At 40.8% G+C, this 14,845-nt stretch overlaps 1 protein-coding gene across 1 annotated transcript in view; it reads left to right on the top strand.

Moving 5' to 3' along the window:
- Positions 1-3,046: 3,046 nt before the first annotated feature.
- ptprn2 (protein tyrosine phosphatase receptor type N2) overlaps positions 3,047-14,845 on the top strand; it is a gene marked incomplete at both ends in the record, with an annotated part of 139,756 nt that continues 127,957 nt past the window's right edge. The window contains one exon of the mRNA XM_080515360.1: positions 3,047-3,131. Coding sequence (XP_080371486.1) covers positions 3,047-3,131 — 85 coding nt within the window. The remainder of the gene's footprint in view (positions 3,132-14,845) is intronic.

Raw genomic sequence — 14,845 nt, 5'->3', positions numbered from 1 at the left:
ATCGAGTCCTCCAGATGGCAGAAATATGTTTTCTTGGATGAAGAGGCATTCTGTTTTAAAGCTCTCTGCTGCTCTCATTTATGCTTTTCTTGAATGTTTTGATAGTAAATGCATATTTTTATTCATATTCCTATATGTGTCGGTTTGTCAGCCTGTGGTTTCCTCCTAATCAGAATAAAAGAGAATATCAATCAGCCTTGGCTTGATATTTATTTACTCCTCGTGTTTTGTTGCCCGTGCAGCACTTTGCGAAGTAATACCAGAAGGAAGGAGCGGTAAATCTTCCTCTTCATGCTTAAAGAGAATCTGCTCCTTTTTATTCCCAGAGTTGACATCCTGTACTTAAATGTTTCTGATGTTCTGCACGTGATGTATTTTTAACATTTCTTTTGTCAACTGAAACTTTTTAAATCTGTCCCATCATCAGACAATCAAATGACATTATTTTATTTAAGTCACCACAACGTTGAATTGTTTAATATGCAATCTTTCATTTATCTGAACAGTTCCATGTTTTTATTATAATTAAACATCGTATCAATTACCACTAAAAGTATGAAAATATAGTACCTGGAGTGTTCATGTGTATTTGAATGCCCTGAAAACTTTTACCGTCAATACTTAAAAGTCTGTTTTTCTCTACGCTGTAAATTCCATCAATAACAAGAGACAACGATGTAGAAGAGATGCAGGGAATTACACAAACCACAAAAAAAAAAATCAATAAGGCTTCTTGTAGTCCTACAAAGGACTTCAGTTTGTTTACCCTTATAACATTTCATTCCACAGTTAACATCAAGTCACAAACCTGTATTTTTCAGACTTGTGTCAGTGTGGCTTTCTAATCAAATGCATAGAAAACTGAAGACAGAAGAATATGCAAAGCCCAAAAACATAAATCTGAGGCTCATGAGTGAACTAATTGTAGGTATGAGTGTGAGAGGTGGCCTGCCTTGCCTTCACTCAGTCAGCTGGGATCACTTCCATGACCCTGTGTTGGATAAAGACGTAGACATTATGTGGATAATGAGGACTCTAAATGTGTTCCATTGTTTTAGTGCAAGAAAAGTACTTTCTGAAAAAACAAAAAAAGTCTACCTTTAATGACCTTTTTACTACTTCAGAAGCAATAATTTAGCTTCCATAGCTGCATCACTAATCTCGCTCAAGGGCATCGTTGCTTTTTGTGATTCAGTTCTGGATCTCTGTTGTGTTCTGGCTGCTGCTCTTAATAAAACATTGCAATCCCCAGAGAACACATTGGGAAGACCAGCTAATTGTGTTGAAATCTATTCGGTAATATATATATATATATATATATATATATATATATATATTTATTAATTTTTTTACACTTTTCCACATCAATCCCACTAGGCATGTTTAGTGATATAACCTGCATGTACATACTGTCGAGCCTTCTTCATGGCCCATGATAGTTTCTGAAGTGTTAATACAAGGAATAAGATGAAAATTGTGTGTTATTATTCCTTTAATATACTGTGTAAAATTAATTTAATAACATTAATTCACAGCCATCCTTTTCACTCTTGACGTTAAAGGAGTGGGTCCGAGTCTCAAACACTCTTTGATATTCTGAGGCCATTTTTTAAAATGAGTTTTTTTCTTCCGAAGAGGTTAGGAGGACAGTTCTAAGGTCTTAGAATTGCCCGAGGACTGATGAAACTTTAACTTTATGACTTTCCTTTGCTTTTATTCAAAGTTCTCTTTTGCCCTCAAATGTGGCCTTTTATTCTCACACCAACATGTTCAGCAAGTCTTGTATTTTATTCTAACTGACCACTTTAATGAAACATGCAGGCGTATCTGACTTTTTCAAGGCACCGATTGTGTATGAATGAATTGAGATTGTGACCTGCATCGTGCAGTCTCGTCGGGACTTGCGTGGTGTGGTCTTGTTGTAATTTGCTGCTCCCGTTGTGACCTGTATCTCGTGGTCTTGTGTTGTTGTGACTTGCATGTGTGTCCTTGTTGTGACTTGCAGTGTGTAGTCAAGTTGTGAATTGCAGTGTGTAGTCTAGTTGTGACTTGCATGTGTGGTCTTGTTGTGACTTGCAGTGTATTGTCTAGTAGTGACTTGCATGTGTGTCCTTGTTGTGACTTGCAGTGTGTAGTCTAGTTGTGACTTGCATGTGTGTCCTTGTGACTTGCAGTGTGTAGTCTAGTTGTGACTTGCATGTGTGGTCTTGTTGTGACTTGCAGTGTATAGTCTTGTTGTGACTTGCATGTGTGGTCTTGTTTAGACTTGCAGTGTGTAGTCTAGTTGTGACTTGCATGTGTGGTCTTGTTGTGACTTGCAGTGTATAGTCTAGTTGTGACTTGCATGTGTGGTCTTGTTTTGACTTGCAGTGTGTAGTCTAGTTGTGACTTGCATGTGTGGTCTTGTTGTGACTTGCAGTGTATAGTCTTGTTGTGACTTGCAGTGTGTGGTCTTGTTTTGACTTGCAGTGTGTAGTCTAGTTGTGACTTGCATGTGTGGTCTTGTTGTGACTTGCAGTGTATAGTCTAGTTGTGACTTGCATGTGTGGTCTTGTTGTGACTTGCAGTGTATAGTCTAGTAATGACTTGCATGTGTGGCCTTGTTGTTAGTTGCAACTTGCAGTTTTGTTGCGACTTGCATCATGCGGTCTCCCTCCATCCTGCAGTCTTGTGACTTGCATGGTATCAGTAGTCTGGATCGATCACTGTGAATCCACCCCGGTTTTCCTATGTCGTCGCGTTGCGTTCACGGCCCCTCCCTCCTCCACGCGCCGTCGCCCGTCCACGCGTGTGTTGTTTGACGTCAGGCGGCGAGGAGGGGCTCCTCTCGGCGAGGCTGGTTGCTGTCTGTGGTGCTGAAACGACGCCTGTGTGTTGCGCGTGTTTCCATCCTGCTTGTTCTGTCCCTGTCTCCTCGCGGCTGCACCCCACCATCCCTCCCTTCCACCAGAGCCCCTCCGACATGCCCGTGTAGCGGAGTGTGACCGCGGGGAGCGGCCGTGAACATGCCGTGTTGATGGAGCAGTGATCCGGGAGCAGGATTGACATGGAGCCGCTGTGGTGTCCCGTCCTCATCGCTGCAGTGGCGGTCAGCCTCTTCTCCTCACCTGCACACGCCGACAGAAAATATGGTAAGCAAATCACGTTTTGTGTTTTTTTTTTTAATAATGCCATTTTCTCACATGCATTTCCCTCCCTTTCTTTTGCAAACCTCGCCATCGCTCCTGCTGTGTGAATCCCCCGACCTGTCATCATCACTGAAACAAAAGTTTATAAAATCCCCAAACGTGCTGTATCTGTACAATCCACCATCTTTGTGTAACTTTGAGCTCTGATGGAGCAGATTGGATGAAATCCGAGGAGCCAACAGTAGAAGTTACATAATCTGCCAGGCCTAATGGACCAAATGTTTCCTTGCAAGACTTCTGTTCACTTCTGTGATTCAAACTGTGAATAACAAGGTCTCCTTTCAATCGGCTGTAACAATCCATCACAATTCATATGACCTGACTGCCTGGAAAAGAAGAAAAAAAAATACTCACACACATCCTGAAGGAGCATGCAATTTTAAATCCAGTTAAATATTTCATTATATCCTTTGCCTCATCCTTCTTGGGAGAAGGGCGTCTTTTTAGATATAGTGGGTCTTGGCTGGGCTTTATTTTCACTCTCCTTGATTTGCTCATCTGGCCTCACACAGCAGGCTGTGATTCCAAAAAAGACTGGCAGATGTCCAGAAATGATATATGAGAACAACCATTGTGATAATTGTGTCCTTTTGTTGCCACGGATAAGAGATTTACAGAACTGTTTCACTGTTTTAGGAAAGAGAAAAAGAGGAGCCTATCCAGTTACAGTACTGCCAATTTACACTTGTAATCACACCTACTGGTCCTCAGCACCTGACAGCATAAACTTTATTATGAGTAAGAGGCAAATATAGGTCTCCGGCTGGCACTCGAGCTCTGATGATTCATACAGACACTGAGCTGCATCACATACTGTATATTTAGAACAGGAAGGTGTTTTGTCTTTTATAATCAGCAGGTACTTTTCTTATTTTCTGCGAGGCTGTGAGGTTAGGACACACACACAAACCGTTTGAATCTTTCATAGGAGGTTTTCCTTCTTTACGAATTTGGCAATTTAAGCTTAAAGATTCTTGTGAATGAGTCAGTGCTCTCTCCCCGGGTGCTTTTCTCTCTCATTGAATTCTCTCCTGTATGTTTTTCAGCTAGTGTGTAGAAGAAGTTTCCATTGTCAGAGTTAGAGATGGTTATTGTTTTTAATGAGTCCCACTGCGGATTACACGGTGCCGTTGGATCAAAGTGAGCTGGTGGGATGTGGCGGCCTATATATACGTCTTACCTTTTAATAGTAATAAACCGCACGTTTATATATAGTATTTGTGTGGGAGGGAGACAGAAAGGTGCTGTGTGTGGGGGTGAGCATCTTCCTGCTCGTCTGAAAGCACATGAAAGCCAGACGGGGAGGAATAAGTCTGCAGCTGCACGTACTGATTATGCAATTAGTCTCTGTAATTAAACAGAGATGTGAACTTAGCTGTATGCTTTAGGAGTGTTCTCACTGACTTATAAGTAGATACTCTTTACTCCCCTAAATGTACTTCAGCAATGGCCCAAACCTAATGACTTCATGAGTGAAGAACAATATATGGAGCCTAAAAAAGGGACTGCACCCATTAGACGACAGGGATGCTTCGAACTGTTCTGCTCTAGAAAATCAAAACACTGCAAATAGACAACAGATTGACTCTAAATTGGATCCAAACCTGATATCTTATTTTCTGACTTGGTATTTGACATATGTTGATAAAAAAGTTGCATAAAAAAACAAAATTTTCTAAAAAGAGCAATAATGAATTATTATCTTTCCATATGTAGTCATTCAGCTATTGCATTGTTTTGTCACTTTGACTCAGTAATTGCAGAATTCTGTCATAATTGAAGTATTCCACTAAAAAAAATAGAGTAGCAAAACAAATATATTTGTTAAATCCACAGTACTTATTCTATGGATGTTTACAGTGTTTTTGTTAAATAATGTATTTCAAGCCAACATGTTTTTTTTGTAACAGCCCTTTCAATAAATTAACTCTATTGTATTCAGAGGAGCAAATAGATGTAAATCAACACAACTAAATACTTTCTGATGCTAGTAAAGCCAGTCTATCTTTTCATTCCTGTCAGTTGGTGCTCTTAGGCTTATATATATCAGGTATATAATTCAATCGTAAATGGATTATTATGAAACTATTCATTGGTATACATTTAATGAACTGCAATTCTTGATAGGAGCAAGCGAAAGACAAATATTTCATATGTAATTGAACAAACTAGAATAACATATTTGGTGTGAATAAACATAGTTTTGATCTTTATATGTGTTTTATGCTATTTACTTTCTCAAAACGGCCTACGCATTGATATTACCCTCCATAGTAATAGCTTTTATGACGTTCTACAGACCAGTCATGTCTGATGTGATTTAGATCTGGTCTCCTTAACTCTATGACGTCTTCCTGGAGATTTCCAGCAGAGGACCGGAGAGGTCACTGACGGGTCACCGTGTTCCTCACATGTTCACTTAGCAGCTTTGGGGTCTAACGCTTTTAAACAAGATGAAATATTTACAGCAGAAGCATTTACCAAACTTGCAAACACTGTTACACATTAATTAGCCTGTGAGAGCATGTTGTGCTGCAGTGCACTTTGATATTATATGAAAAATGAAGGAAGGTGAAGGCCTCGTTTACACTAAATATACAGTCTGAATAATGTATTTCTGGATGTCTGTGGCCAATAAGAAATCTGCAGAACTGAACTCTGCTGCACATCAACACCCCAGTACACGGCGATCAGTATTGCTATCAGGTTGTTTTTTTGTTGTTGTTATTCTGTTCAGCATCTCTGTTCTGTTTGCAGAGGTTTGGCAACGCTCTGAATGCCAATAACAGTTACTGACAATCCCACAGTTTGTCAAACAGACAGGTGACCAAGGTCGTCTTTTGTGAGCAGGAAATAACGGACCTACCCACACAGGGAAATGTCAATCTCATAAAATGGATTATGGAAAGCTTCTGGGATTCATTAAGAGGAAAAAATATTCTTACATTGGTTAGAATGGAGACAAACATCTTTGTGAGAGGAGCGACGTGAAACTCTTCAGTCGCTGTGTATTGATTGTTGATCACCACAGGCGTCAAAGGATTCTGTCTCAATTCGCCTAAGCACACTTTTCAAAAAAAAAAAGGCATCCCTCTTTTTGACACTGACAGCATATGTGACACGGTCTCTTATCTTCAGTGTGTACATGTAGCCGTTGTGCTTCAGGGCAACGCTGCCGGGCCATTTCATTACAGCTGGCTATCAGCAGCCATCGCCTAATATACCCAGACAAGTTAGATTTGATTCATTGGATGCTGAACCCTATCTATTTTGCTGCAGGGTTCTGTCATCCAATAGATATCAGGACTGAGTGGAGATATCAAATATCTTATAGTGGTTATAAATCATGTGAGGGGGGATTGAAATGTGCTGCCATATGAGGATAGATGTTTTACTACGCTGTGGATTATGGACATGGTGTACATCCAACGTGACTTAGACGTCTTGCTTCCCTTCAAGTCTGTTTTCATCCCATTGGTTTTGTAGTTTATGTTGTATTATTATTACTTGTGTTGCGAGAACAATCCTCAGTAGTCTCACAGGACCAGTTACTTCACTGAGCCTTATCCTGAGAGCAGGCATGCTGCAGTGCACAGGTGATGTTGTTGCATTGAGCAGTTTATCCCAGTGATCGATACCGAATGCTAATCCATTTCAGGGTAATGGAAGCAGATCATCTTCAAATCCAGGTATTATAAGAAGGACATAACAGGAATACAATATCAATGATGTAGACAATTGATTTACATGACTTTTCCTTCTACGTACAATATTGCATTTTGTGTCACTTACTTTGCAAGCAGAATTAGTTTTTTAATGCTTTGTCCTGCTTAACATATGAAGACATTATGCACAAATGTATGAAACTAAATGCAAGGGTTGATTGGTGTGCGATAGATTTTATGTTTTGGACTATCAATTGTCTTCATCATCGTGACATCAATATGACCTGTCCAGTTCACATTATAGAGAAGTTTACACGTCAATAACTTGGTCAACAAACAGCTCGCACTGTTAAGGCATCAATCTAAACACTGGGCCTGAGCGAGTGAAAGTAATTCACTAAAAGCATAAAAACAGTTGTCAAGTTGAAATTGATGTAAAATATTGGGGGAAGTTTATGCCAATTGAGTATGTATAACATGCAGTGTGATTTACAAGGTCTGAAAGGTTGTCTCTGTCTTTGTAGTGTTTGTAGAAAAGGCGCAAACCAGCTCAGCCTTCAGCAGAGATGCTGCTGTTTCCTCAGCTGGCTCCTCTTGGCTTTTGTTTTCTGTCTTGTGCACCTTGTTCGATTAGACTAAATTTACTGAATCAGTATTTATTCCCACAGCTTTGACCTTGTAACCAGTTATGTCCCATTCTGAAATGGCCAGATGGAAATTCATCTTCTGTAAACGTTTCGTTTTGTGCTTGTGGTGACTCGACGCCTCATCCGGTCTCGACGCGGATAACTCAGTTAAACAAACACGGAAACAATAGTTCCCGGTAGATTGTTCTTGTGTCAACAGTCGAACACACAGAGAACCTTCATCTAAACTCTACTGCTTGTGGTGTCATTCATGGTGTCATTCTTGTGAGCATGCAATTCAGCACATTTCGTGCAATATCTTCGTGGATCAGGCCTTCTGATTTCTTTGGCTTTCACACTGGACTTGTATACAGTTTACAGTACTACAATGTTCTGGCCAAGTTAAAAGTTTGATGTGAAGGCATGCGATTTGGAAATGTATAGTTGTTGAGGTTGACATCCTTTTTGACCAGATTTGACAGCAATCCACCCACAGCTGTTGAGATATTTCAGACTGTGACAAGCTGACACCCACCACAGGCACCATAGTACTGGCCTTCAGCACCAACACAAGTGACACATATCGAATATTATAAAAACTGAGACATTTCTAAATCATAAAAACTCAGTTTTACTCAACTTTTTCCCTCTGTGACCAAGCCATAATGACAGCAAGAATACTGATCCAAGTGTGCAGGCCAGCAAAACTAATGTGACTGAGCTGCGATGTCTCTCACCGCCTCGGAAAGGTCGCAGTGTGTTCCCCGTCTCTCTCAGGACGTCTGAGTCATCTGGACTGATCTGGTCGAGGGTCAGCTCCAAGCAGCCATCACCGGCCTTCGGTTCAGACTTCATTGACACGTCGGATGTGGAGCTTTTTAAGAATTCACTGGAGGCATTGACTCATCTAATAAATGGCAAACAGTTTATTGGATGTTAATACATCCTCACTCTGTGCACATGGCAGGATGGGAAATCGAACATTTGGTGCGTTCTTTGCAAAGTGTGTTTGGGCAAAATTAATAGACTTAGCAGCTGTGGCATTCACTGTGAGTGGAGCACATTTTAGCATAAAGACATTCTGGTGTCATCTGAGGTTGAATGTGATGTATACTCCTTGATTCTCACTCATAAACCGCATGAGATGTTGGATGCGACCTCCTCTGCAACACACGCAGCAGCTGAAGTCTTGTTTGTGGAAACTGAGGGCGACATGCATTGTGGACTGATAAGCTATTCAGACCTCACTGTTCTCCAGGTAGCTGCTTGGAAATTGAATTTTTGACTTTTTTAAGTTCAAAGTTGCGGCGCTGAAAGTGGAGGCAGTGATTTCCAGCCCACGACAACACAAGGCAGGTTGTATATTACTGGCTTGGTAGGCTGCCACAGCCGGAGCCGCCACGGGGCGAAGTGCGATGTTTCTTTGTAATTCAACAGACGCTCAGAGGAGTGTGTTGGTAGCAAAGCGTCTGACTGTTTCTGTGTCTGTCCCGACAAGTGTCAGCAGCTCCTGAGAGCAGAGGAAGTAAGAGTTGTGTCAGACAGACACGTCGAGGCAATCCATCTCTTTTGGCCTTTTAACTGCTTTAGTTGGAGGTAAAAGTGGAAGACTTTCTGGTTCAAGGAGCAGCAGAGCTGCCAGACGGACAAGGAAGGGGATGTTACATTTTTAATAGGAAGTAGGCAATTCTTTTATATCCATCCATCTTCTAGCCTCCTAACTCAGTGTTGTACGGCTCTGGAGCCGATCCCAGCTCACGAGGAGGGAAGGTGGACTTCATCCTGGAGAGGTTGCAAGTGTTTCACAGGGCAAACAGAAACAATCCTTGCATACACTGATGCATATTGGCAATTTAGGATCACAAATTAATTCTAAACGCATGTTTTTGGTAGGAGTACATGAAGAAATCTCATGCAAGCGCAAGAAGAACATGCAAACACCTCATAGAACCTCAAAGCAGGGACCGCCTTGCTATGAGGCAGGAGTGCTAAACACTTTCCCCCTGTGCAGCCTTCTGCTTTAACATATTAAAATTAATTTATATTTCAATGCAGACACTTTTTTCCTTGGAGACGCGCCACTTGCGAGATGCATTCACCCTCCAGCTGCACACCCTGTGTGCCTCAGTGAAAAGGATGTGCTCCTCATTGCACTTTCTCACCTCTGCTTAAGCCCGAGCTCTGCCGCCACGTGACAGCGGGACGGTGAGAACGTCCTCGAGTTTTATAAGGAAGATTGAATGCTTCTTTTATTCCTTTTCACAACCGATTTCAAGGTTTGAATTAAATGGTGTTGGTAAACCAGTCAGAGTCAAGGTCACCTGCTGTATACGTTAGCTAAGACTTCTCATGATAATGAGGATTCAGAAAGCTGCAAGTGGAGCATAGGAATTAATCTATATCACATTTGCTGTGATTAAAGCAATAATATGCTTGTTTTGTCTGGGATTGATACTGATTAATACTCTGGATAATTTTTCTAATGCGCCAGGGAAATTACTATTCCAGGGAGACAGTGGAACGATGCTAAACGTCTAAAGGAGGAGCTGTTTTTTCTATTTATACAACTAATTGATGCTACTTTTGATGCTACTGGATTTAGTTTGCAGCTCCAATGAAGTAAGCAAGATGACTGTGTTATTTTAAAACTACCACAGTAAATTCTGGTAGCACAGATGAACCCATTTTTTGCTGGTTAGGACATTGTAAGGAAACTCGTAATTGCGTATTTAAATAGTGCAGTTTCACCATATCAGCAGTCTAATGAGCTATTGAGGAACTTCGAGCCCTCACAAGCCACAATCATCATCGCTGAAGAGCTTCTTCAAGTGTCTTTTCATCAACGGTTTGGTTTGAACTTCCTGTGTTTGTCTGCTTTCGACTCGCGTTTACATCCGTAGTCACAATTGAGGTGAACTAAGTGGAGCATTTGTCAGAAAGCTTAAAACCAGAGGAGAGCCAAAACATATAAAAGTGTTTTAACCAGGCGCTGCATATCAGACATGTTCAATTGGTCCCATGGCATAAATGCATCAGAGACATTTTATCGGTCCATTTCATCACATTAGCTGTCATAACGCTCATAAATCTTTGCATTGGAAGTTCAATTTTTAGATAGTTTCAGGAAATGCTGTTTGTGTCGTGGTCCAGTTTCCTTCCACAGTCTGAAAACATGCATGTCTGTTTGTGACTGTAGATCATCGCTCCTGTGGTGAGTTGTCCAGATTGTGCTCTGCCTTTGCCCATAGTTAGCAGGACCAGCTCCAGAACTACATGACCCGGAGTCAAATGGACAAGCACAAATTTAAAAAAGGTTATGATGGTGTTACTTTTGTTCAGTTGATTAGAATTCACTTCATTTTTTGTTCTCTTTAGCGATTAGTTGACATTAACATAGAAGTACAAGTGTGCATTCTGCTTAAAAAAGTATTAATGTCCTAAAAATCACTTGGATTTCCAAACCAATTGACTTTATCCCTGCAGGAAAATAGGTCCTGGTCAGTGTTCAAGATGTGATGACCTTCACATTAAATAGAGGTTCAGCTGGCATCCGTACGAGTTGAACAGGTGTTGTTATCTTGTCTCTGGGCTACGTTGTGCCGGTTCCCGTCGAGTGGCTCTGTGCTTCAGAAAAGAGGACATTTGCGCTCGGGTTCTGCACTTCCAACGCTCAATCACACCTCCGAGGAGGGGAGAAAATGAAATGTCTGAATCACTCAGTGCAGGTCAGGGAGTAGGTCAAGCTGTCCTATTTCTGGGTTCTCTGCTGCTGCAGTGACGCTTCCATCTTTAATTCATGGCGGCGGTCTAAGCTGTCGCCGGGAGCTGGCAGCTGAGTGACTGAGAGTGACCTGACTGGCTGGGAATTCTCTGGGAATTGTGTTTGGTCGCACTCGTCTGGACGTCAGGTGATTTCACATTAGGTCCTCTCATCTGTCAAAGAGACCTCAGAGCCCCCCCGACTAATTAATCAGGTTAAGGAAAGTCAGATTTAGCCTCTGATGCTTCACACTTTACTGTCTTGCCAAAAGTTTGTCAATAGTTTGACATCTTGAAAATAGACATTCAAAATGTTTGGCACATTTTGACATATGGAAAAGAATGAGCTGATCCAATAATCCTTCTGTTGCAAGTTTTTTCACACGTGTTGCGGTCTTCAGTTTAACAATAAGCCTTTATGTTTCAAATACAATTGTATCTTGCTGTGCTGACCCCTGTAAAAAAAAATGTTTGAAAACAAATCGCAGCTGATTGTTTTCTATCATTGTGGAATCCATATTCTGTTCATTGTTACATGGTCTCCCAACTTATTGGGAAATAAGGTAGAAAGTCCAAATGCTTTAATATTGTTATGTTGAAAATTATGGGAAAAAAAAAAAAAAAAGTTTTCAGAGTGCATTAGATATGGTGAGGACAATTTATTATTCACAATGTTTGATCTTCATCTTTCAACAATTTAGTAGTTAATAGTTGTTGGTAACTCCACGGGAAGAAATGATGGCCAGATGGTGTGTAAAGAAGAAGAAAAAAGAAGAGACAGAGCAATTTTAATTATTTTTCCAACATGTTTGTGAAAGATTTTCATACTTGAACATCTTGCTGGTCTTGTCATGCAGGTGAATAGTTGACATTTGGCACTGACATTATTTCAACTGAAACAGTCTCTTCATTGAATTAAAGGACACAAAAAGCCACCATGTCATTTGAAACAACTGTTGGAGCTGCAACCCCCCATGTTCATGTGAACAGTGCACAGGGGCTGTTTGAAAATGTCGGGGGGGGATGATGAGCTGTTCGTTGCCCGGCCGCTGACGTGACGTGACGTGCAGCTCCTGACAGGACCAGGCCTTCTGGAGCAGAGAAAAGCTCGCAGCCATCTTTAATTTTAGCAGAGGAGCGCCTTAACGACACAAGCTGTTTAAATCTGCGGACATGGTGTCAAGCTGATGCTAATTTGCTTGCAGGTGATGTTCCTCTCTGCTGTCCCCGCTCCAGCCGCGCTCCCTTTTCAATTCACTCACTCTTTTATGGCCGCTGTCGCCCGCCGCGCTGTTCCGAAATGGCTCTTTTGGCCGACAGTACAGGTGTGTGTGATTAAAAAATGAGTCGTGTGTCCTTGGGTCTCGGCATATATTTATAATAAAAGATGCATTTGCGGCCCCGTCGGGTGAATGAAATATGTCCTTAACTGCAGCCGGCTCCAGGAGAAGCTGTCCTCGCTGCCAGGCTCCCAGCATCCTCCTTGGCCCTTCAGACATCACAGATGGCATGTCGGCACCAGCCAACCACCTGTGAGGGAAAGTGAACGATGGAGTCTCTGACTTCTTGTCCAGCCTCGGGGTTTTGCATCTTCAGAACAGATTTAATGTTCCAGGCAAGGTCAGCCAATCACAGCCAGTATTTATGCCTGGAGATGTGCAATGAGCATCTTGATAATGCACAGGCGCAGATTATCGCAGAGATTAATATGGCTGCGTTTTTTTCCCAATGAGAAGCTCTTAGTCATTGTTATGTAATTGCATCTCTCCGAATGACCTTAAGTGAGCTTTTCCCTCCTCCCTGATTTCCTCGGAGGGCAGACACCGATGCTGTTACGTCTCTGACATGCTGTGAGATTTTAGCGTAAGGTTAATTGTTTTTTGGACTCGTGTGTCTACGTGCGTGTGCGTGCTTCTCGCCTCTTACTTACACAGCCGGTGCACTCGCTGCCCTCAATAACAGGCTGGAGGCATTATGCTGCTGTGTGTCGAGGCCTCAGAGGTCCACGTCACAGGTAAATGACCCAGGTTTCCATTTTTGTATAAATTTTCCCAAGAATTTTTATTCAGGACCTTCTAAAGTATTTGTGTGCTTGCAAAATACAGATTGAGACAAAAACGGGCAGATGTGTGAGGCTCTGTCTGCTTTGTCTCTCATTTCACCCTCTCCTGGGAATGCAGGCCATTAACTGAGCGTTTATCGTTAAAAAAAAAACGTGAACTGACTCAATGCATCTGTTGACCTTCTGGATTCTCCCCGCACACATTTATTTAATTTTTTTTTTAAATAAATGAGGTCACACAGCTTCTGTGCTGGGAGGGACCGGGCTCCACATCCAGAGCACCTGTGGTTAGCATTCATCATTTGATTTCATTATCATTCACTCCCAAGTCACCTTTGTGATGCTCGGTGCAGTGTGTTATCACAACTTAGAAATAATCTCAGTTTACTGTCTGTGTCTCTGTTATCTAAAAGTAAATTAAATATTGACTTTAAAAAAAAACACAGAAAAAAGTACCGGTCCCCACATTTTGTGCAACATTCGTCATTCTCACGAGATAATTGCCTCAAATAACCAATTATATATCTGGAGCTGCGACAGTTGGTTGATTGATGACCCGGTTAACATTATTTTCTTATAAATATTTATAAAATAAATGGGCACAGATTTAACATCTTGGAGTGTTTGCTACTCTTGTAAGCTTTGTGGGACACACAAATAACTTCTTTGCAGATTGTTTATATAACAGTACATTTAAAAAATCTTGGGAATTATAAGCCATATTAAAGTTTTTAAAAGGGTTTTAAACATTTGACTTCATAGAATAACGATGAAGTCTATATATAATCTCTATTTTTCATTCCTTTTTATTCCTATCCTTATTATAAAATCATACTATACAACATGAAAAGATGATAAAATACTTTGTGATATGATTCGATTCTGAATATAATACAATGTGGTACAATGAGACACCAATGAGATGCCAAAGGTGTGATATGGTAGAGTTGATAGTATGTTACCAATAATAAGAAATTCTACAATACAGTCGTGCAGCAGGATATGATACAATGTGAAATGATACAATATGATATGATATGACATATGGTACAATATGATATTATACAATAGATTGGATTTTTTATTACAAGATTTGATGTTATATGACATGCTATGATCTACAGTACAGTGCAATATTATATGATATGATAAAATTCCCTATTATATAAAACAACCATATTTACAACCATTACAGTAAAAATATGAACTATGAACTAAAAATATATTAAAATCATTGTGTCTTAAAATGTATAGTGCTTCTGCATTGAAACCACTCAGCCCAGAAGAACAGCACCGCTAGTCCAGTTCAGTGAATTTGGTTTAATACGTCGGTCATTTATTTTTGCCAGGAAATGGGGGTCTTGACCTCTTCAACAAGAAAAATCCTATGTTTTAAGAATCATTTGGAAGAAATATTGTGAATAAATGGTGTTCTGAGTAGTTTCACAGGATGATGTGCATATATACCACATTAAACAAACCTCCATTCACATTGCATATATGAAATGTTTGAATCAATAGCAGAAGCACAATGGAGAGTCACCT

This window comes from Blennius ocellaris (assembly GCF_963422515.1).
Source record: "Blennius ocellaris genome assembly, chromosome: 19".
In the NCBI taxonomy this organism is placed as follows: Eukaryota; Metazoa; Chordata; class Actinopteri; order Blenniiformes; family Blenniidae; genus Blennius; species Blennius ocellaris.
Note: the sequence above shows the minus strand (reverse complement) of the source record. Positions and strands in the feature narration are given on the sequence as shown.